Source organism: Podarcis erhardii (assembly GCF_964252035.2).
Source record: "Podarcis erhardii genome assembly, chromosome: 9".
Classification (NCBI taxonomy): domain Eukaryota; kingdom Metazoa; phylum Chordata; class Lepidosauria; order Squamata; family Lacertidae; genus Podarcis; species Podarcis erhardii.
The window spans coordinates 80,402,575-80,423,288 of record NC_138512.1 but is presented as its reverse complement, the minus strand read 5'-3'; the positions used below and the strand labels follow the sequence as shown (position 1 = coordinate 80,423,288).

At 48.9% G+C, this 20,714-nt stretch overlaps 1 protein-coding gene across 2 annotated transcripts; it reads right to left on the bottom strand.

Annotated features, from left to right (window-relative positions):
• Positions 1-200: 200 nt before the first annotated feature.
• On the bottom strand, positions 201-20,491 carry IDH3B (isocitrate dehydrogenase (NAD(+)) 3 non-catalytic subunit beta). Of its 2 annotated transcripts, none has more exons than XM_081877086.1 (12): positions 20,380-20,491; positions 15,910-15,987; positions 13,887-13,985; positions 13,281-13,401; positions 12,844-12,904; positions 12,042-12,174; positions 10,572-10,705; positions 9,669-9,771; positions 9,234-9,380; positions 9,026-9,120; positions 8,505-8,565; positions 201-402 (listed from the first exon to the last, which is right to left on the bottom strand). In XM_081877086.1, exons 1-12 carry the CDS (start codon positions 20,413-20,415, stop codon positions 325-327), a joined length of 1,146 nt encoding a protein of 381 aa, XP_081733212.1. In that variant the 5' UTR covers positions 20,416-20,491; the 3' UTR covers positions 201-324. The 2 variants fall into 2 exon arrangements, with proteins under 2 accessions (XP_081733212.1, XP_081733211.1); XM_081877085.1 differs by lacking the exon at positions 201-402 and adding an exon at positions 5,718-6,762.
• Between the last annotated feature and the right edge of the window lie 223 nt (positions 20,492-20,714).

Genomic DNA, 20,714 nt, shown 5'->3' with positions numbered 1-20,714 from the left:
CCATGTCTGTTGTGTATAAAGGTTTGCAGCGGTTGCAAATGCAGCTTGAATAAAGACGTTTGATGAGGGAGGTATACAATTCTGGGCAGCTGGTTTTCACTTGTCAGAGGCAGCTGAACTCCGGGGCCGGCCGCTTCTTCCCACTTTCCCCGAAGAGTCCTCCAAGGCCTGCTAGGAGTATTTCATACATACAACTCATGGGAGTGGCCACATTCGCTTTATTTGTGCAACACTGAGCTAAGCTCACAATAAATTAATTGGCAGAAGCAGAAAGCAGCATCATAATTAATTTCTGAATTCCTCCCCCATGTTTCTCGGCAAGCCCTACTCGCTCAGAGCTGTGATAACGGCACGTGTGAAGTCGTGGGATGTGGAGTAGCCACCCATGTCTGGTGTCCGCACCTGTGAAGAGAGATGGGGAGGTTAGCAAAAAGGCCATTTCTTCCCCCAGAAGAGTCCTTTGTGCAAGAATAATAATATACTGCTTCCAAAACAAAGTCAATAGGAACAATATATATTTATGGAGGGAGCAATATTTGTTGGTATCTAAGAATTTAAAAACTTCCATATTTATTATGGCAGTGGTTACAATCAGCTAAGTACTGTGGGCCCCTTTTTTTAAAAAAGCCAAGCCATGGACCCCCAACTTTTGAAAATTGTGATCTTCATGGTGGTTTTTATTACGTGACTGGTGCCATGGACCTTCCTTTCTGAGGGAAAGGAAATGCCAAACAGTACCAGGTACCAATGTTAATTATGCAATTACTGCTAACTTCCAAATAGTGGATTGCACATAATACATAATTGCAAAGAACTTCAAAGATTTTAAAATTCCTAACCTTAACCCTAAATTGCAAAAAATGGCTTGTTTTCCCTAGATCCTAAACCAAGAGGGAAGAGCTACTGCAAAAATCTTCCAAGGGGAGTGACTTGTTCAGGACTGCCATCTGGTGGAGTTTCAAATTAAAAAGATCATGCAACGGGGGGGGGGGTATTAAGAAGGGACCTGAAGCCACACAGATGTGCCCTCATTTCTGTTGCAGATCCCATGATTTACAAACTCTCCTCCCTTCTAGTTTACAGTCTGCTGTGCAGACAGGGAGCCAAAGCAAGAGCTGGGCCCACTGATCACTAACTGCCATGAATCTGCAGCCTTGCTGCTGCAGGAAAGAGCAGAGCACTCAGGTCTCCTCCTTCCTCTTGAGGCCACTGCTGGCTTTCTCATGGGTGCCTGGCCAGCCTTTCAAGCCATCTAGCCACCCTCCCTTTTTCTTTTCCAAACTCTTGCTTTCACCCCCAATTATTTTGGCCTATGGTGCAAAGGGGTGTTAGACGCTTTCCAATCTAGGCAAAAACTTCAGTTTTTAGAAGTTGAAGATAAACATGAACGATCAGAAGCAACAGAGACAGATAGAAATAGACGGTGTCTTTTCATCTGGTGTTTATTTCGTCTTGTCTCTCTCCCATCTCTGCTTTGCTCAGCTCTTTTTATGGAAATAAGTGAGTGCATCACAATGGTGGACATTGTTAGAAACAGATATGGAAGCCTGGAGCTAAATGGCACCTTAAACCGAGGTTACGGGCGCAACAACAGCATGTCTAGGCGTGCTTTTTATAACAGGAAAATGAATCAACTGCAGCTAAAATATTATGTTCATTCTTCACATGGTCTAGTCCTCCCCCTGCCCACCTTCCCTAATATGTAAGAAGGTCTCTTCTCCAGAGAGTAGCAGAAAAAGGCCCTCTTTTCCTTCCACTCTACAGGTTTAATCTGAAATCTCAGGTGCAGCACTGCGCCCAGAGCTCAGAAACTGCTTGCACTAAAGAAATTTCCTGTCGCAAAAGGCACCTAGAACAGTGAGAGTTTTGAACTGTAATGTCCTCTTTTTTTAAACTATGATGTGGCTGAGTCCTCCCATTTGATTGCTTTTGCCTGCTCATAAACTGGTAAGGTCAAAGAGGCTCCTTACAGTTCAGCAGATTGCAGTTTACGATCTTGTAACAAAGACTGTAAACATTTCAAAATGCACAGTAAATCTGTAATTATTGTTTGAACACAAACTGAACTTTTAATATACCAAACATAATTTAATGGCAAACCAAGTTACACATAACACGTTTTATATTCCTAAAGGAACAAAGTGACTTTTGACATGTAAAGAGCACTAACAAACTTGCATATTCTCAATTTCTACCAAAATTTGCTATTCCCTCCCCACCCCACCCCACCTCTCTAGCAAAGATCTGGTTCTTTTTCAGTGACTTCAGAAGACTTCTCTAAAGCTGTCTGGAGTTGGCGGACATTACAAAGTCTTGTGGAAATCATTTTTGTGGCCAGTCCTTAATTTACTAGTAATCCATTCGATAGGGTGACATTTCTGGCATTATGTGAAAAACTACCTCTATTCTCACCATGCTGTCAAGTGCAGGAGCTGTTACTGTGCTGCCCAAAAGGGCCCTCATTGTTTTACATGTGTGTTTGTGTGCAAGTCTAGTTCGCCTACAAAGCCATGAAGCAAAACATGCAAGGACCCTTTTTAAGCAAGTCTGTGAAATAATCCTTTGGTTCTCACCTGACAGCGTATTTAACCAATGTGTGGTCAGAGCTGTGAATGATGAGAAAGTTGTTTGGACACCACGAAGTAGGAATCCCTGAGGTCATAAAGAGTTTCTGTCCTTTCTGAGCACTCTTTGGAATCTCCATTTTTGCCCCCCCCCCCCAAAAAAAAACAAAAACAAATCAGGATTTTTCTTTTCTGTGGCGGGTTTGTCTGAGATCAGGTAATCCCTAGAAGTTCCTTTGGCAACTACCACTTAAACAGCAAGTGCAGGTGAATCTTCAATCGTGCGAGGGGAAAACAGCTTCCTCTCAACCGTTGGGCAACAGAGTAGAAGCCTCGGGCGCTATAAAGCCCTGCCTGGTGTGGTACTGTGGATTTCTTTTGCAATTATTGTAAAGTTCCACCGTGTTTCCACAGGACTGTTAGTTGTACTGGGGGAAGTTTAAGTTGAGGTCAAGCAGGATATAAGATAAACAGAAAATCCTTGGAAGTAGCAAATAGGCTTAGGGGTAGAATAAGGATACGTGGTAGTAAATATTAAGGATTAGAATATTAAAGAAGAAGAGGTTAGTAAATGAAAGGAGCTAATATTATTAGAAATATGACCTTTGAGAATTGTTATAAAGGTGATATAATGAAATTCAAAACAAAATAAAAAAATTCCTTCCAGTAGCACCTTAAAGACCAACTGAGTTAGTTCTAGGTATGAGCTTTCGTGTGCATGCACACTTCTTCAGATACACTGAAATAATGAAATTCAGTTAGAGGGGATTCGAGGAAGTCAGTCAGCAATGTGAAGAAAATTGAATATTTGAAGAGATCTTTTTTCTTTCTTGTGTGTTTAGTTTATTGTAGTGTGGTGTGTGTTTTTTCTTTGTTGTGTATTTTGTTATGTTATTTTTGTGATGAATGTTGAAAAGCAATAAAATTTTTGGAAAAGGAAAAAAAAAGTTGGTCAGGCAGGGTCTGGGAGAGGAGCAAAGACAGGAGCGCAATCTGCAAGGATCTGAAGGGCTGGCCCTGCAGAAGCCAGAGCGGAGCCCTTTGTTGTCGCTGCAGAGAAGCACTGGCTGGGAAGGACAAAGCAGAAGATCTTGGCTGAAAGACAGGAGGACGAACAGCTTCCTAAGAGACAGGAGCTGCACCAAAGTGAGACCCTCTTCCTTGGGGGGGCGCTGGGCTGTCCTTCGCTGGAGGCGTTGCAGTAGGGGCTGACAGCCATCATGTCAGGGATCCTGCCATGTGCAGGCAGCAGGGTGCGCTAAAAGACAACTCCTTTTGCCTTTCTCACTGCTGCCACACAGGGAGCCCACATTTCCCACCTGCTGTCTACAACCCCTTCCCCACCAGCTCAGACCCCGTAAGCACAGACATGAAGGGAGGACCTTTGCCACCCACCCCAGGCACAGCAAATATACTTACTTTCAGCGAATTGTTCATACTGTACAGGGGTTCCTTGGTTCTCAAACGCCTTGGGACTCAAACAACTTGGAACTCAAACACCGTGAACCTGGAAGTATGTGTTCCTGTTTGCGAACTTTTTTCAGAAGCTGAACATGCTCCGTTTTGAGTGTTATGCTGGGGTCTGTTTTTGCTATTTAGTTTGCATTTTTGTGTGTGGCATTTTTGTTTTGTTTTTGTGACTGTGTGGAACCCAGTTCAGCTACTAATTGATTGTGTGACTGCAGTACATTGTTGCTTTCATTTTAGGGATCAGTGGTCTCGTTAGATAGTAAAATTCATGTTAAATTGCTGTTTTAGGGGTTGTTTTTAAAAGTCTGGAATGGATTAATCAATTTCCCGTTACTTTCTATGGGAAAGCACACCTTGGTTTTGGAACGGACTTATGGAATGGATTAATTTTGAGATCCAAAGTACCACTGTACTTCTTTGACATTTCGTGGCCTCTTGCCTGCCTGGGAGAGAGCCCTTTGGAGCTCTTCAGAGCTACCTCCCGTTTTCCATGAGTTTTGCTGGCAAGCCTGGCAAGCCTGGCCACCTGACCTCTGGCTCTAGGTCAGGGAAACAGCCCTAGGCCCTGCACCATCCTCTGGGCACCCCACCTTTTACTTCTCTCCATTCACCCCTCAGCGCTTCCTGTTCCTTAAGCAGCTGTTCGCTCAGGAGCTTTTGGCCAGCAACTGGGTAAATGCGGCTAGGAAATCCTTGTCTGCTGCATTTTCCCAATCCTTGTAGAAGCCCGGCTGTCCCTCCTCCTCACTGAGGCGCTCAGAAGGGCAACTTCAGCAGCACCTTCCAGCATTTGTCAGGAGGAACAGAGGGGGTTAAGCTGACATACTGAGTTTCCTGAATCCCCATTTATTTAAAAATATTTCTATGTCACCTTCCATAAATCCTAAGGCGCTTCACAAAGCACACCTTAGTTCAATTGGCCCATCAGGGAAGAGGCTAAATGAACAGGCATCCCTACAAGCAGGCCAGCCAGTAAAATCCTCGGAGCTTAAATGATACCGCTGCGAGCACCTGCCTCATTGCAGAGGGGGAGACTTTTCACAGAAGGTGCACCCCCTCTTTTGCCACTGAAATGCCCTCTCCAGGGAGGCCTGCCAGGCACCCCCCCCCTGCCATGGCTGTTTCTTTTTTGAAGCTCTCATGTGTATAGTTCTAATTTGTGGGAAAATCTAAACTACCTGGATGAATTGCTGATAGTAAGCGTGGTGTTCACTTTCTATTTTAGTGATTACTGCCTTGCTAGCCATGGCATGTATGGTCATGCAATGATGCTGAAGGCGCAGGGTGGGCAGGGTGCAAATGAATATGGAGGCAGGGAGAGGAAGCTCCCGTAGGGCGGGAAGAGGATGTCTGTTGTTTCACACGGACGTGGAACAAACGCTCGAGCCGGAAAGGGAGAGGGGAGCATCCGTGGGGCTCCGTTGGGGGGCCAAGAGCAGGGAGGGAGGGAGGGAGGGAGGCAGACCCAGGTGAAGCCTCTGGCTCCTGCCCCACTTCAGGGCTGCCAGACCAGTTGGGGCTGGGCAAACGCTTAACCATGCAGAGGTTCCCCACGGCTGGAACTTCTCCAGGGGCCTGGTCTGGAGTCCAGAGGCCCAGTGCTCTCCCTCTGGGGTCCACAGCAGAGATGTTGCCAGGAATCAGACACATACAGCCCCAAGGAGGGAGCAGAGCCACTCGGTACAGAAAATCTGCAACGGTTTTATTCACAATTAATATGGAGTATGATGACAGCTGAGCACACGTGGGATTCTCTGCCCACACATTCACGCCAAGACAGCCTGCTGGCCTCAAAATGAGACAACCCCCATGGGGGTCAAGCCACCACCTGACACATGCACCACAGGCAGATTCCGACAAATCCCCATGACCTGGATTTCCGTGGGCCTAAAGGTCCATTTGCAGAGACTGGTGCCAGGCTGTCATGATTCTGCAAGGGACCAGAGCTGTAACAAAACCTCCTTTTTACCCTCCCCACCCACCCCTCTCTCTCTCACACACACACAGAGAGCACTCCTCCTCCTCCTCCTGTGTCAGAACTGCAGGAACCAAGGGTCTAGCCACAAAAGGTACCCTCCTCAGCAGGGTGGGGGGACTGGGACCCTTCCCCACAAAGGTCACAGCATCGCCTGCAGAGCTCAGCTTTGCTGAAAAGGGAACTATGGGCAGGAAAAACCTTTTTCTCTTGAAAGGGGGACCAAGGCCAGTTCCAGCCTGGGCTTCAGTGGGAAGGGGGGGTATTTCCACCCAGAAAAAGGGGGGGAATGGGAGGGGGCAGAGCAGCCTGAAGGACCCCAGCCTCTCAAGAGTGCCTGCTTTCAAAACTACGGGCAAGTCTTTGTGGGGGGCTCCAGGGGGAGGCCTGCCTGGGGACCCAGGCCTGGAGCAGTTCCCAAAGGCTCACAGCACCGAGGAGTGTCCTCAATTCATCTATGGGACCCATACCCAGGGTTAAGAGATTTGGGGGGGGGCAAGAAAACATTCCCTCCCCAGTAGGGACCGGCCAGCTTCAGATCTGAGACGCAAGGGAGAGCACACCCAGATCTCTTCTGAGACAGGCAGCCCCGAGGGAGGAGGTGTCTGTGGCGCCCATGTGCTGGGGGGGCCGGGCGGGGAGCAGCCGAGGGCCAGGCCAGCCCTAGGCCCCGTAGTGGGGGTGCAAGTGGTCAATCACAGACTTGACGAAGTCAGAGGTGGTCGAGTAACCGCCCATGTCCTGCGTCCGCACCTACAATCCAACACAGGGAAGGAGGGGAGAGGGAGACAGACATGTGGCTGTGAGATGTGGGAGGGGGGGAAACACAACCCCCCCCAAAAAAAAACAGGGAAGGGGACAGTCCCAAGCTGCACCCAGAGAAAGTGAGAGGCAAAGGGAGACACAGAGACACTCTCACCCCACCAAGGCCACACACCACAAGACGGCACATCTGTGGACCACAAGACGGTCCACAGAAGGCTCTGAAGAGGGGAGACGACAGGACAAGAAGAACAGCTGGGAGAAGGGGGCAGAAGACGCAGGACCCCAGCCCCATTTCCCACTGGATGCTAGCAAGTACACATGGCTGGCTGTTTGCAGCTGCGAAGAGGAGAGAGGCTGTGCTGGGAAGAGTCTTGTCCTGTGAATGGCACCAAGAACCAGCCGTGCCACAAGCGGCGAGGTCACCCCAAAGGGATGGAACAACCACACACACGATTCCCAATCAGGTTCTGCGTGAGAGAGAGGCGGCCCTGTTTGTGGCCAGGCCCCAGCGTGGGAGAAGTCTGAGATGGGGGGGGGGGGCAGGCACTGTAGTCAATAGTCCCTTCCCTGCCAAGGGAATCTGATCTCTATTCCCAGTTCCACACGGAGAAACTGGCGTCTCTCTGAGAGCTGCGTCCACTGAGCTGCAGTTGCGCTGGTAAATGAGGAGTATGTGGGGGGGGGGGAGCGACTTGGGTGCCCAGGGGTTGAGCTCAGTGGGGGAGGCCTGGCTGGTGTGGCTCCCAGGGGGGTGGACTGACCTCCACTCAGAGGGATCTATGCCTGGCCACCACTGGCCAATTCACCCTCCTGCTGCCGCTCTGGGATGCTGTTTTGTTACTTTGGTCATTTTTGGGGTTTTATTTTAGGAGTTTTTGGTGGGGACGCAGGAGAGGGCCTTCTGGGGAGCTGGGCTGCCTCCCTCCTTGCTGTACTGCTGCTGGCAGATGAAGCCTGTTTTGTTCCAACAGGCCTTTGGGAACTGTTTTTTAAGCAAGGGCTTTTAATTGTGCTGTGCTGTTTTTGCTATCTGTATTTTAAAGGATTTAATTTTACGCTGTTTTAATTCTATTATAGTTTGATCACTTTTTAACTTTTACAGTGGTACCTCGGGTTAAGTACTTAATTCGTTCCAGAGGTCCATTCTTAACCTGAAAGTGTTCTTAACCTGAAGCACCACTTTAGCTAATGGGGCCTCCTGCTGCTGCCGCGCCGCCGGAGCACGATTTCTGTTCTCACCCTGAAGCAAAGTTCTTAACCCGAGGTACTATTTCTGGGTTAGCGGAGTCTGTAACCTGAAGCGTATGTAACCTGAGGTACCACTGTACATGTTTTTTGCTTTTTGTATTTTATTTGCGCTGCTTTAATTTGTGTAAGCTGCCTTAAGTCCTGCGCTGGGGAAAAGAAGGGGTATAAATAAATATAATAATAATAATTTGAAAATAATTTTAAGTAGGATATTTTTGTAATCCACCCGGGCACCATTTGATGAAGGGTGAGCTCTAAGTACAAACAAGCCCCAATAGCCTCCTCCTCCTGTGGGAGTGAGTCAGCTGCTCTGGCAAATTCTGCCCCCCCCCCTTCTCTCCTTGGCCTGAACTCCCCCCCCCCAACTGCCCCAACAGAACCTGCCAGCCAGAACTGGGCACAACACGGAGGGAAGAGAAGCAGAGACAGGTTCAGCACACAGCAGAAAGGAAAGGACAGAAATCAGACAGCTCAATACTCACTTTGCCAACTTTGATCACCTTCCTCACAGCGTCCGAGATCATGGTGGAGTGGTATTCCAAGCTAGACAGGGGAGGAGGAAAGAGGAGGCTGTCACGAGGAGTAATAACCCTGTGAGGTAGGCCACCCCGGCCATCACCTCTTCATAGCTATCAACCTTTCCCTTTTCTTGCAGGGAATCCTATTTGGAATAAGGGAATTTCCCTTTAAAAAAGGGAAATGTTGACAGCTATGCACCTCTTTAATCTTCTACCCTTGGGCAGGAGATATAGAAGTATAATCAGCCGTACCAACAGGCTAAAAAATAGCTTTTGTCTGGGGGCTGTTAGGCTGTTGAATGGAAAATAACACAGTGAAATTGATTTGCGAGGTGGTGTGTTGTTCGATAAGCACACAGAGTGCAATGAGACTGAGTGTTGGGGGGAAGGGAGGCTCATTTAATTTCATTGTACACAATGAAGGTGGTATTATTATTCTGCTGGAAGGCTCCCCGCCCTCTTGCCACTCAGCCCAGGGAACTCACTTGAGATGCCTCAACATGTTGGCCGAGGAGAGCAGCATGGCTGTGGGGTTGGCGATGTTTCTCCCCACAGCCTGAGCAAAGGGGTGACGGGCGCCCTGGAAGGAAGGAGAGAAAGGGGGAAATGCGCTCAGACCCGTTGTGCCGCCCAGCTTCCCCTGAAGCCCCCAGGACGGAGGGAGGGCGAACCCGGCCCCGATCAGTTCCTCACCATCTCAAAGACGGCGTATTCAGCACTGTAGCTCTCTCCAGGAACCACGCCAGCCCCACCCACCAGGCCGGCCGCCAGGTTGTCGATGATGTTGCCATACAAGTTGGGCATGACCAAGACGTCGAACTGGTAAGGGTTTTGCACCAGCTGGAAGGAAGACACGGCACACCATCACACGTGGAACCGCGGCAGGAAGCACCCTCCCGTCATGCCAGTCTCACGGGCAGCTCACGGTTTTGTGCCCAAGCTCCTCTGCAGGCCACATGCCAGGAGGGGGTGAGGCTGCCCAGCAACTGAGACTTGCAGGGGCACACCGCCAACGCTGGGGGACTCCTCTGGCAACCCACAAGCCTGGGCAGAGGGGCAAGGGTCCCCAAGGGAACGTATCTGCTGAAGGAGGCAGCGGGGAGGGAGGGGCCGAGGGGCCTGGCCTACCTGCATGCAGCAGTTGTCTATGATCATGGTGTCAAATTTAATCTTGGGATACAACTCGGACACCTCTTTACAGCAGCGCAGGAAAAGCCCATCGCCCAGTTTCCTGAGAGAGAGAGAGAGGCAGTCTGAAATTCTGGACGCTGTCCCAAGGTAAGTGGGTAAGGTGGAAACAGGAGACAGACTTGGGGTGGTATTCAACTAAGGCTGACCCACTGCCTTGCCCCACCCTCCGGCCCTAGGAGTCCACATAAGGGAGCTGGGCCTGGAGGAAGGACTGTGAGGGGGGAGACTCCATCAGGGAAAGCCTCCTTCCACCTGCCTTGCCCCACCCTCTGCTTCTCAATGTGTATTGTATTGTTTTATGTGCTGTTGTTTTATTGATTATAGTTTAGATATTATTGTAACTGTTGGGTGGATTTCTGTTTAACTTTTATATGTCGATATTATTATTTTATACTATTCTAATTGATTGTGGAATGTTACTTTTTTGATGTAGGCTGCCTATTTTAAAGTTATGTTTTATTATCACATTTTTGTATTGCGTTAGATTGTTATAAGATGTACATTTTATGTTTCTTCAACTTGTAAACCGCCTTGAGTATTGTAAGATAGAAAGGCGATATACAAATTAAAAATGATGATGATGATGATGATGATGAAAGTAAGGAGCATGTCCGAGTTAGGCCATTCATCTCAACAGGTCGGCCACTTCGTTCCATGGAAGTGACTCTGTCACCAAGGGCCACAGAACAGCCGTTCAGCATCAGTAAGAACTTGACCCCTTAGTGTGGCAGCACAAACACTTGGGAAGCCCCTGGGTGTTGAGATGGGGACTGGGGGTCAGCAACAGGAAAAGGAGCCCCCAGCCAGCCGGCCCCCGCCCTCCCGCTGCTCCCCACTCACATGATGTTGGCTTTGTGGACGGCCGTGACCTTGGAGCGCCCTTTCTTGGTGGCAAAGTCAAAGGCAAACTTGGCAATGCGCTGCGACTTGGCCCGAGTGATGATCTTCATGCACTCGATGACACCCTTGGCACTCTGAGCACAGAGGGGGCACAAGCAGCACAAACCACATGAAGGAAGGCTTTGCCCCCACCAAGGCCCCCGTCCCTTTCAAGCACCAGGCCTCCTGGGCTCTGCTCAGAGACTGCCTCCACCTGGCTCTTCCTCCTCATCCGCCCCCTCCTGCCCAAGTACTGTTTCCTTTCAAACTTTATAACTTTAAGAACTGGTGCCTGAGTTTGCTTGTTTTCCTCATCCCATCCCAACCCATTTCCTTTTGTGCTGCGTCTTTTGGAATGTAAGCCTGCAAACAGGGGTTGTCTTGTACATCAACGTTCTTAGGCAAGTTGCCCTTAGAGCTAAATGAACCTGCTTAGAATGAATGAATCTGAAGCAAGCAGAGCCTGCCTTCTCCAGAGCCAAGGGGAGAAGCCCCACACCAGGGGGGTGTACAGTTAAGCAGACTGGCTCCTAACCCACTAGAAAACTACTTTGCCTGTTCCCCTTCCAACCCCCACCCCAAAGGTTCACACAAGCTTTGTCTCCTCCCCACTCCCCATTTTACTGTGGGGGCTGTCAGTGTACACAGCCTTTCACCCCCAACCCATCACCAAACGTTACGTTAGAAACGTCCTTCCCATTCACACAGTGGCTCTCGCACTCCCTGCATCTTGCTCAATTGCGTAACCTTAGGCAAACTGCAGGACCAGCACAGCCAGGAAGAGAAGCCCTTCCAGCAGATGCCAAACAGATATAATAATTTATAATAATAATTTATTATTTATACCCAGCCACCCTGGGTGGCTTACAACAAAGTATTGAAACACAGTGGTCTGTTAAACATAAAAAGCTTCCCTAAACTGGGCTGCTTTAAGATGTCTTCTAAAAGTCAGATAGTTGTTTACAGTATTTCCTTGACATCTGGTGGGAAGGTGTTCCACAGGGTGGGTGCCACCACCGAGAAGGCCCTCTGTCTGGTTCCCTGTAACTTGGCTTCTCGCAGGGAGGGAACCACCAGAAGGCCCTCAGCACTGGAGCTCAGTGTCCTGGCAGAACGATGGGGGTGGAGACGCTCCTTCAGGTATACAGGACCGAGGCCGTTTAGGTCAGCACCAACACTTTGAGTTGTGCTTGAAAATATTCTGGGAGCCAATGTAGACCTTTCAAGACCTTTCAAGACCGGTGTCATGTGGCCTATGAGCTATGTGCTTTTCAAAAGACACCTGAAGGCAGCCCTGTTCAGGGAATTGATGTTGTATAGTATTTTGACTCTCTTTTGTCAGGAGCTGCCCAGAGTGGCTGGGGTCACCCAGCAAGACAGGTGGCATGTAAATTATATATTTATTTTTATTACTGTATTGGCGGCACTCACCTCGTGCTCCAGGGAGCTGTACTCGCCCTCCGTCTGCTCACGGATGATCACCAGGTCCAGATTGTTGTGCCTCGTTTTGTAGCCGGGCAGGCTATTCACACGGACCACGTTGGCAAAGAGGTCCAGCTTGCGCCTGGAAGAGGGAAGCCAGAGTTACAGAGACAACCACCACCATTTTAAAGTGCTGTGTCAACACCAGTTGGCCCCACATCCTCCAACTCAGTCTGCCCCCATGGCTGCTCATTCAATTCTCTGTCTGTTCAGTCACCGGGATGGGCTGGCCTAGCAATAATAAAAAATAATAATAAATAAAAAGTTTATTATATGCCGCTCATCTGGCTGGGTTGCCCCAGCCACTCTGGGCGACTTCCAACAAAATCTAAAACCATCACACATTAAAAACTTCCCTATCCAGCGCTGCCTTGAATAAGGCAAAGGCACCTGAGCCGAGGCTTTCACCTGGCCTGTATGTCCCCTGTACGCGATCTACCTCTCCCCTCTGAAATGCATTTAAGTCGGAAAACTTGTAGTGTAGCAAGATTGGTACCAGAAACTTCATTGCTAATTTTGCTTTGTATTTAAGGCTAGACTGTTTGGTGGTGTTTTAATTTACCGACATGCTCCTCATTTTGATATTTTGGATGTTTGCTGCTTTGGGCAAAGCTCATGGTGGAAAAGCATCACATAGGGAAACACAACCTTTGCATCCTTTCAGACAACAGCAAATTGGATGCCTTCAGCTGGACGGTGGCGGCATTTGAAGTTTATCTCGTCTACCCGGTGCAAGGCTGCCGAAACATACCTGAGCCGCATGTCGTAGGAGGCCAGTTCCCCTTTGTACTCCATGGGGGTGTGGATCTTTCCTGCAAAGGCGAGAGACAGTGAGAAAAGACCCCAGCCCTCTGCAGAGGAAAGCCACAGGGTAATAAGGGGTGATAAGGTGAAGGTGCGAACTGGAAGTCTCTGCTAAGGGCAGCCCAGAGAAAGGCATCTCCTTGCAAGATGTAAGCCACTTCCCCGTGGCCCAGATCAGGCATAGGCAAACTCCGGCCCTCCAGATGTTTGGGACTACAATTCCCATCATCCCTCGCTAACAGGACCAGTGGTCTGGGATGATGGGAATTGTAGTCCCAAACATCTGGAAGGCTGAGTTTGCCTATGCTTGGCCCAGATGCACGCCATGGGCCTCTAAGGCGTATGAAGGACGCCCTTGCCCACCAACTTCCCCTTACGCCGTACCAATGAGGGCCACTTTGCTCTTGTCCATGGAGCCAAGGACTTGATCCAGGATCTCCTCTGAAGCCATGTTCTGCACCTCACTCAGGTGGTGCTCATCAAACTGCACAGGAACACCAGCCGCCTGCAGAAACACACAGGAGAGGAGAAGGTGGGGTGTCCTCCACCAGGGTAGGCCCCTTCTGCCCCTGGAGATCTCTGACTTCCACATACCACGTGGTTGTCCCATGCAGAAGAAAGTAGTGCAGGGGCATCCCTCTCCACCTCTTGCAAGGAATGTCACATGCGGAAAGGGAATCCTGTCGAGGTGCGCGGGCACTGCGCAACACCCATACTGGCTGTCACAGGCACCCCCAAGGATGAGCCAAGCCAGGAGAGATTTCCCCCATCAACCCTGGGATGCAGCTGGGCTTGGGATTCTGATCTGAGCCCAACTGTCTTGACCTGAGGACCAGACCTTGGGGCTTGGCAGCACAGGCGCCACGGCTTCATGCAGCGTAAGAGACTGGAGCGTCTCAGCCAGCCAGCCCTTTGCCTCCTCCCAGCCCACGCAGGATATCCCCAAAGCCAAGCTCTTGAGAAATCGCCAAGCGAAGCAAGCGCTCTTACCTTGAAGACTTCCTTGACGGAGTGCATGAGCTCGGGGCCCACCCCGTCCCCTGGGATCATGGTGACAGGGAACACCCCCTCCGAGGTGAAGCTCTCCGCCTGGAAGAGAGCACAGAGTCACACCCATCCTTTTCCTCATAGCAAGGAGAGCAGATCTGGTTTTTACTTCCCATCCTCTAGAAGGGGTTAAAAAAAACCAACCGTCTAAGCTGGGGGGAATTATGCAAATCAGATATACAGCTAAATGAGCACCCTGGCAGGAGCTGAACAGATTTATCTCTCTTTTTTTAAAAAAACAAACCCTTTGCCATAAAACTGTCACACCAAGGGTCATCTGGTCCAGCCCCCCACAATGTATGTATGTATGTATGTATTTATTTATTTATGCCCCGCCCATCCAGCTGAGTTTCCCCAGTCACTCTGGGCAGCTCCCAATTGAGTATTAAAAACAATACAGCATTAAATATTAAAAACTTCCCTGAACAGGGCTGCTTTCAGATATCTTTTAAAAACAGGATAGTTGCTTATTTTCCTTGACATCTGATGGGAGGGCGTTCCACAGGGTGGGTGCCACTATTGAGAAGGCCCTCTGTTTGGTTCCCTGTAACCTCACTTCTTGCAATGAGGGAACCGCCAGAAAGCCCTTAGCACTGGATCTCAGTGTCCGGGCGGAACGATGGGGGTGGAGACGCTCCTTCAGGTATACTGGGCTGAGGCCGTTTAGGGCTTTAAAGGTCAGCACCAACACTTTGAACTGTGCTCAGAAATGTCCTGGGAGCCAATGCAGATCTCTCAGGACCGGTGTTATGTGGTCCCAGCGGCCGCTCCCAGTCCCCAGTCTAGCTGCCGCAGGAATCACAACTACAGCATCCCTGAGAGGGGGGCATCTAACCTCTGGTTAAAAACCTCCAATGAGGGAGACATTTAGGAAGGGCGTAAACAAAGATAGTAAGCAAATATAGCAAGCAAATATAGGAAGCGGCCTCAGCAGGCCAGCCTGTCTGCCCAGGAGAATCACTTGACTGGAAGCTCAGTTCCAGGGTTTATGGCAGAGGAGGGTCTCCCATCATCTTCAGATTCCTGATCCTTCTCACTGGAAACACCAGGGACCGAACTTAGGACCTTGTGCAATGAGAGCAGGTGCTCCCCCAGACCCTCCCCTCCTCAAAGATGTCCCACTACTGGGAGGGTGTTCTTAATAAATGGACTTAATAAATGGGATGAAAATTGTCCCTTCTTTTTCTTCTTCTTCTTCTAGGTATTGAAAGCAAGTGAGTCTCTCTCTCTCTAATATCAGGTCCTTTCCTTGAAGTGAGAAAATTATAACTACACTTAAATTGAGCTTTCCCAAAGGATATCAAGCACCACACAACCCTCACCACCAGCCTGACAAATCTGGAGCTATACTTGATAATCTGATAACATAGTCTCAACTTGGTTTTTGTCATTTTAACCCATGTGCAACTGCACTCATTCTACAGGCCTATTTCATAGCTTTGCTTTTCATTTTTTCATTTTCATTTTTAAAATTTTTTTATTACATTTTCGTACTACATAAAATACAAAAGAAAAAACACACTGAACATAAACATACACAGTATAAACCTATATCCTTCCCCGCCTCGTGAATTCCCATCTCTCCACCCTATCACTCCCCTCCACCACACCTTGACTTCCTTAACTTTTAATTTCAGTACTCTCATTGCAATCTTTATGTCATGTCTCCATTTTCATCTGTTTGTTACAATTGTTCTCTCTGTTTTGTATACATTATAACATGAATTTTAAAAAAGAACTTTACAAAAAAAGCACTACACATACATTGGTGGCCCTTAATACAACCCTGTAAGGTATGACAGTATTTTTAGCCTCCTTTTGCAGATGAATTACAGCTCTCTGATCATCTCGTCCACTGGTTGCAACACAGAATTGTGGCATAGAAACCCATCAGTTAACAGAGAAAGCCTGAAGCTGAAAGAAGGGAGAGCGTCTCCATGCGCCCGAGAGAGAGGAGGGACCTTACCTTGGCTGGCTTCTGCAGAACTGCAGCTGAGGTGCTGAGGCTCCTCCATGCCCCACAGCTCTGCGAGAGCAAAAGACTCTGCAAGAAAAAGGGAATAGTAGTAATAATAATAATAATAATAATAATAATAATAATAATAATAATATGGGACTGCCTCTCCTGGTATGCCCCATGGAGGACCTTACAGTCTTCAGATAAAAACATCTTGGAGCTCCCGGGCCACAGGGAGGTTAGGCTGGCCTTGACCAGAGCCAGGGCTCTTTTGGCTGTGGCCCCAATCTGGTGGAACGCTCTGTCACAAGAGACTAGGGCCCTGCGGGACTTTGCAGGGCCTGCAAGACAGTGCTGCTCCGCCAGGCCTTTGGCTAAGGCACAGCCTGACACACACACACCCTTTCTGTAATCCTCACAGAACTCTGGCCCAGTGGTTGCCATTTGATTTTGAACTGATTTTAGAATACTGATTTTAGAATGCCGTGTTACTTTTATTGCTGTTAGCCGCTCTGAGCCCGGCTTTGGCTGGGGAGGGCGGGATATAAATTAAATGTTGTTGTTGTTGTTGTAGCAGTTACTATTTATTTCTACCCTGCCCACTCTGTGCAGCTTTCAACAAAAGATTAAAAATACATTAAAACATCAGTCATTAAAAACTTCCCTAAACAGGGCTGCCTTCAGATGTCTTCTAAAAGTCGTGTAGTTTTTTCTCTCCTTGACATTTGATGGGAGGGCGTTTCACAGGGCGGGCGCGATCACCGAGAAGACCCTCTGCCTGGTTCCCTGTAACCTCACTTCTCGCAGGGAGGGAACCACCAGAAGGCCCTCGAACCAGGACCTCCGTGTCCCGGCTGAACAATGGGGGTGGAGATACTTCTTCAGGTATACTGGGCCGAGGCCGTTTAGGGCTCTAGCTTCTAATATAAGGAGCTGACCCCATATAAGCAAGGCTCAACCTCTAGCGTTACTCCTTAGGCTTTACTAAGGAAGAAATCTCTCTTCTTCTTTCCAAAATAAAAAAATTCCTTCCAGTAGCACCTTAAAGACCAACTGAGTTAGTTCTAGGTATGAGCTTTCGTGTGCATGCACACTTCTTCAGAGAAGTGTGCATGCACACGAAAGCTCATACCTAGAACTAACTCAGTTGGTCTTTAAGGTGCTACTGGAAGGAATTTTTTTATTTTGTTTTGACCATGGCAGACCAACACGGCTACCTATCTGTAACTTCTTCTTTCCAGTTTCCCAGTGTCCCACCAGAAACCCCACAAGAGGGCACTGTAGGAAACAGCACCCCCAATTTCTTTCCCCCAGCAAACCAGTGGCACATTCACAGTGGCAGTGATAGATAGGTAGCCGTGTTGGTCTGCCATAGTCAAAACAAAAAAAATTCCTTCCAGTAGCACCTTAAAGACCAACTAAGTTAGTTCTTGGTATGAGCTTTCGTGTGCATGCACACTTCTTCAGATACACTGAAACAGAAGACTTCTGTTCTGGCAGGAAGCCTTATTTTAGATTTGCACTGATTGCAGATTTGAAACTGGGCCAAGTTCAAGGTGTTATTGTTAGGATTTAAAACTCTTAACTGGGAACCACCTGACCTAGAAGGTCACCTGACTGCAACTGCTTCAGTCGGTGGAATTAGCACTACTGCAAGAGCCACATAATACCCGTTCTGCACTTGTAATAACTTATTCATCTAGTGTGGCAGCACCTGCACTTTGGAACACCCTGCCTGTTGACATCAAGCAGGCAGTGTCACTGCTAAAAACATTCTTGTTTAGACAAGCCTACTCAGATGCTTAGAAAGTGGATGTGAATTTAAACCCCTCTCAGTATTTTATCTTGTACGTTTTAAGCTACTGTAATTTTTTCTTGATGATGATTTTCTTTTTCATCTTTTCACAAACGGCTTTGAGGTGTTTTTCTTACAATCAAGCCACGTATACATTTTATGAAATAAATAATTCTAGAGACAAGCTTCTTCCTACAAGTTCTTTGGGGGTACGCAGCGCTGGGGCCCAGGCACCTCCTCATGTGCCAGCCATCCCTGGGGCTCCCTGCCCAGGCAAACTCCTTGAGGCGGGGTCTCTTTTGGGGGCCCTGGCTGCTGTTGGACTACAACTCCCATCATCCAGTGGTTGCAGGACCAGTGGGGAGGGATGCTGGGAGTTGTAGTCCAACAACAGCCAGGAACTCATGTTGGACTAGGACCTGGGGGAGACCGGGGTCCAAATCCCTTGGCCCTTAAGCCAAGGGGTGACCTTGGGGGCCCATCGCCACCTCTCAGCCTGACCCTATCTGGCAGGGCTGTTGTGGTGGGCATTGTACACCCTTGTGCAAATTAACTGAAACAAAGCATATTTTCTATCTTACTCGTAATCCTGTACTCAAAACAAACACGAAGTCAGGTGATCATTATGGTGTCAGAAACCTGCAGCCAATAGGAGGAATGATGCGCTCCCCATGATATATTGAGGTTCTACGAAAGAGAGTTATTCCAGAGCTGGAAAAGAGGTATCCTGACGGTACTGGGATATTGCAGCAGGACCTAGCCCCCCCCAATCAAACATCCAAAGTGGGGAAGAAATTCAGGACAGAGCAGCAAATACAGGTACTTGATTGGCCAGGGAATTCCCCGGACGTCAATCCGGGGCTATTTGAGTTGTGATGGATTTATGTTGTAAATAAAATAAAAATAAATAAATAAAGAGAATTTGTGGGCTATATGCAAAAGTCGCCTCCGTGCTGTAGACTGTACGACTATGGAGAAGCTCATTCAGGTGCTGACTCAAGTGTGGTACAGGGATCCGAAAATGAACAGGGACCATTTGAAACTAGTTACAGGTAGGTAGCCGTGTTGGTCTGCCATAGTTGAGGGGGGGGGGGGTTCCTTCCAGTAGCACCTTAGAGACCAATTAAGTTTGTTATTGGTATGAGCTTTCGTGTGCATGCACACTTCTTCAGATACACAGGTATCTGCAGAATATGCAGAATGTGAAGAAGTGCACATGCACATGAAAGCTCATACTGATAACTAACTTAGTTGGTCTGTAAGGTGCTACTGGAGGAATTTTGTTGTTGTTCAAAACTAGTTAGACTCCATAACAAACTGTTTTCAAATGCTGCTTAAGAATAGCGCGGATCGTATCCATGACTAATGTACGTATACAGTGGTACCTTGGGTTAAGTACAATCATATCTCGGGTTGAATGTGCTTCAGGTTGAGAGCGTTTGAGTTGCGCTCCGTGGCAACCCCGAAGTAATGGAGCGCATTACTTCTGGGTTTTGCTGCTTGCGCATGTGCTCAAAATGACGTCACGTGCATGCGTGGAAGTGGCAAAATATGACCTGCGCAGGTGCGCTGTCGTGGCTTACGTTGTGTTCAGGATGCGAACAGCGCCGCGGAACGGATCCCGAGGTACCACTGTACTTAATTTGTTCCGGAGGTCCGTACTTAACCTGAAGCACCACTTTAGCTAACGGGGGCTCCTGCTGCCGCCGCACGATTTCTGTTCTCATCCTGAAGCAAAGTTCTTAACCCGAAGACCATCAAGTCTAGAGTCTAAAACCACCTAATTGCATCAAAAAGATGAGCCCAAGCCTACTTGGAAACAAATGTATAAGGATTGCTCCCAAGGAGAGGTTTGAAGGCTTCCTGCCCCTGACCTGGAGAAGGGCTTCTAGCCTTTCTATCCCTCTTGCTCCTGTTGGGACATGCAGAGCATGTCAGGAGTCTAGTAGATGAGTAGGACAAAGGATACAACTTCCATCTCTCCACTCTCATGGATGATGTTGCTTCTACCTTCCCTACCATCCCTTGAAAGGCAAAGGTCAAGGGACCTCTGACCATTAGGTCCAGTCGTGGCCGACTCTGGGGTTGCGGCGCTCATCTCGCTTTATTGGCTGAGGGATCCGGCGTCCAGCTTCCGGGTCATGTGGCCAGCAGGACTGAGCCACTTCTGGCGAACCAGAGCAGCGCACGAAAACGCCGTTTACCTTCCCGCTGGAGCGGGACCTATTTACAGTGGTGCCTCGAGTTAAGAACTTAATTCGTTCCGGAGGTCTGTTCTTAACCTGAAACTGTTCTTAACCTGAAGCACCACTTTAGCTAACGGGGCCTCCTGCTGCCGCCGCGCGATTTCTGTTCTCATCCTGAAGCAAAGTTCTTAACCCGAGGTACTATTTCTGAGTTAGCAGAGTCTGTAACCTGAGGCGTCTGTAACCCGAGGTACCACTGTATGTGAGTTTTGTACAATAATAACTCCATTGATTGTTCCATTAATTGTGTGTTTCAATTAACTGGCCCCAGGGAGTCGGGAGAGAGGGGGGGGGGGAATGCCCCGAGGCAGCGAGCGGCCCCGCCCGGGGGGGCTGAGGCTGAGAGGAGGGGCGGCCGGGGGGGCTCAGCCCTCCTGCCAAAGGGCCCCTCCCCGCGGGGCCGCCCCCGCCCCGCCCCGCCCGCTCCCCTTCACTCACCCTGGCAGCCGCCCGGACACCGCTCAGCGCCGCCATCTTGCCGCCCCACAATGCTCCGCGCCCGGAAGGAGGGCGACACCATCGAGGGAGCGCGGGCAGAGCGGCGCCAGGGTGCCGGAATCCCGCGCATGCGCAAACGTGTACCCCGCCCCAATCATTGTATTTATTTACACACACACACACACACACACATATATACACATATATATACATATAGTCTGCTGACGTTTACCGTAATCATATTCATGTGAATTTAATTGCTTTTGTGTGGCATATATATATATATATATATGGTAGGGATTTTACTGCAAGGCTTTATTGCTACAGGAAGTATA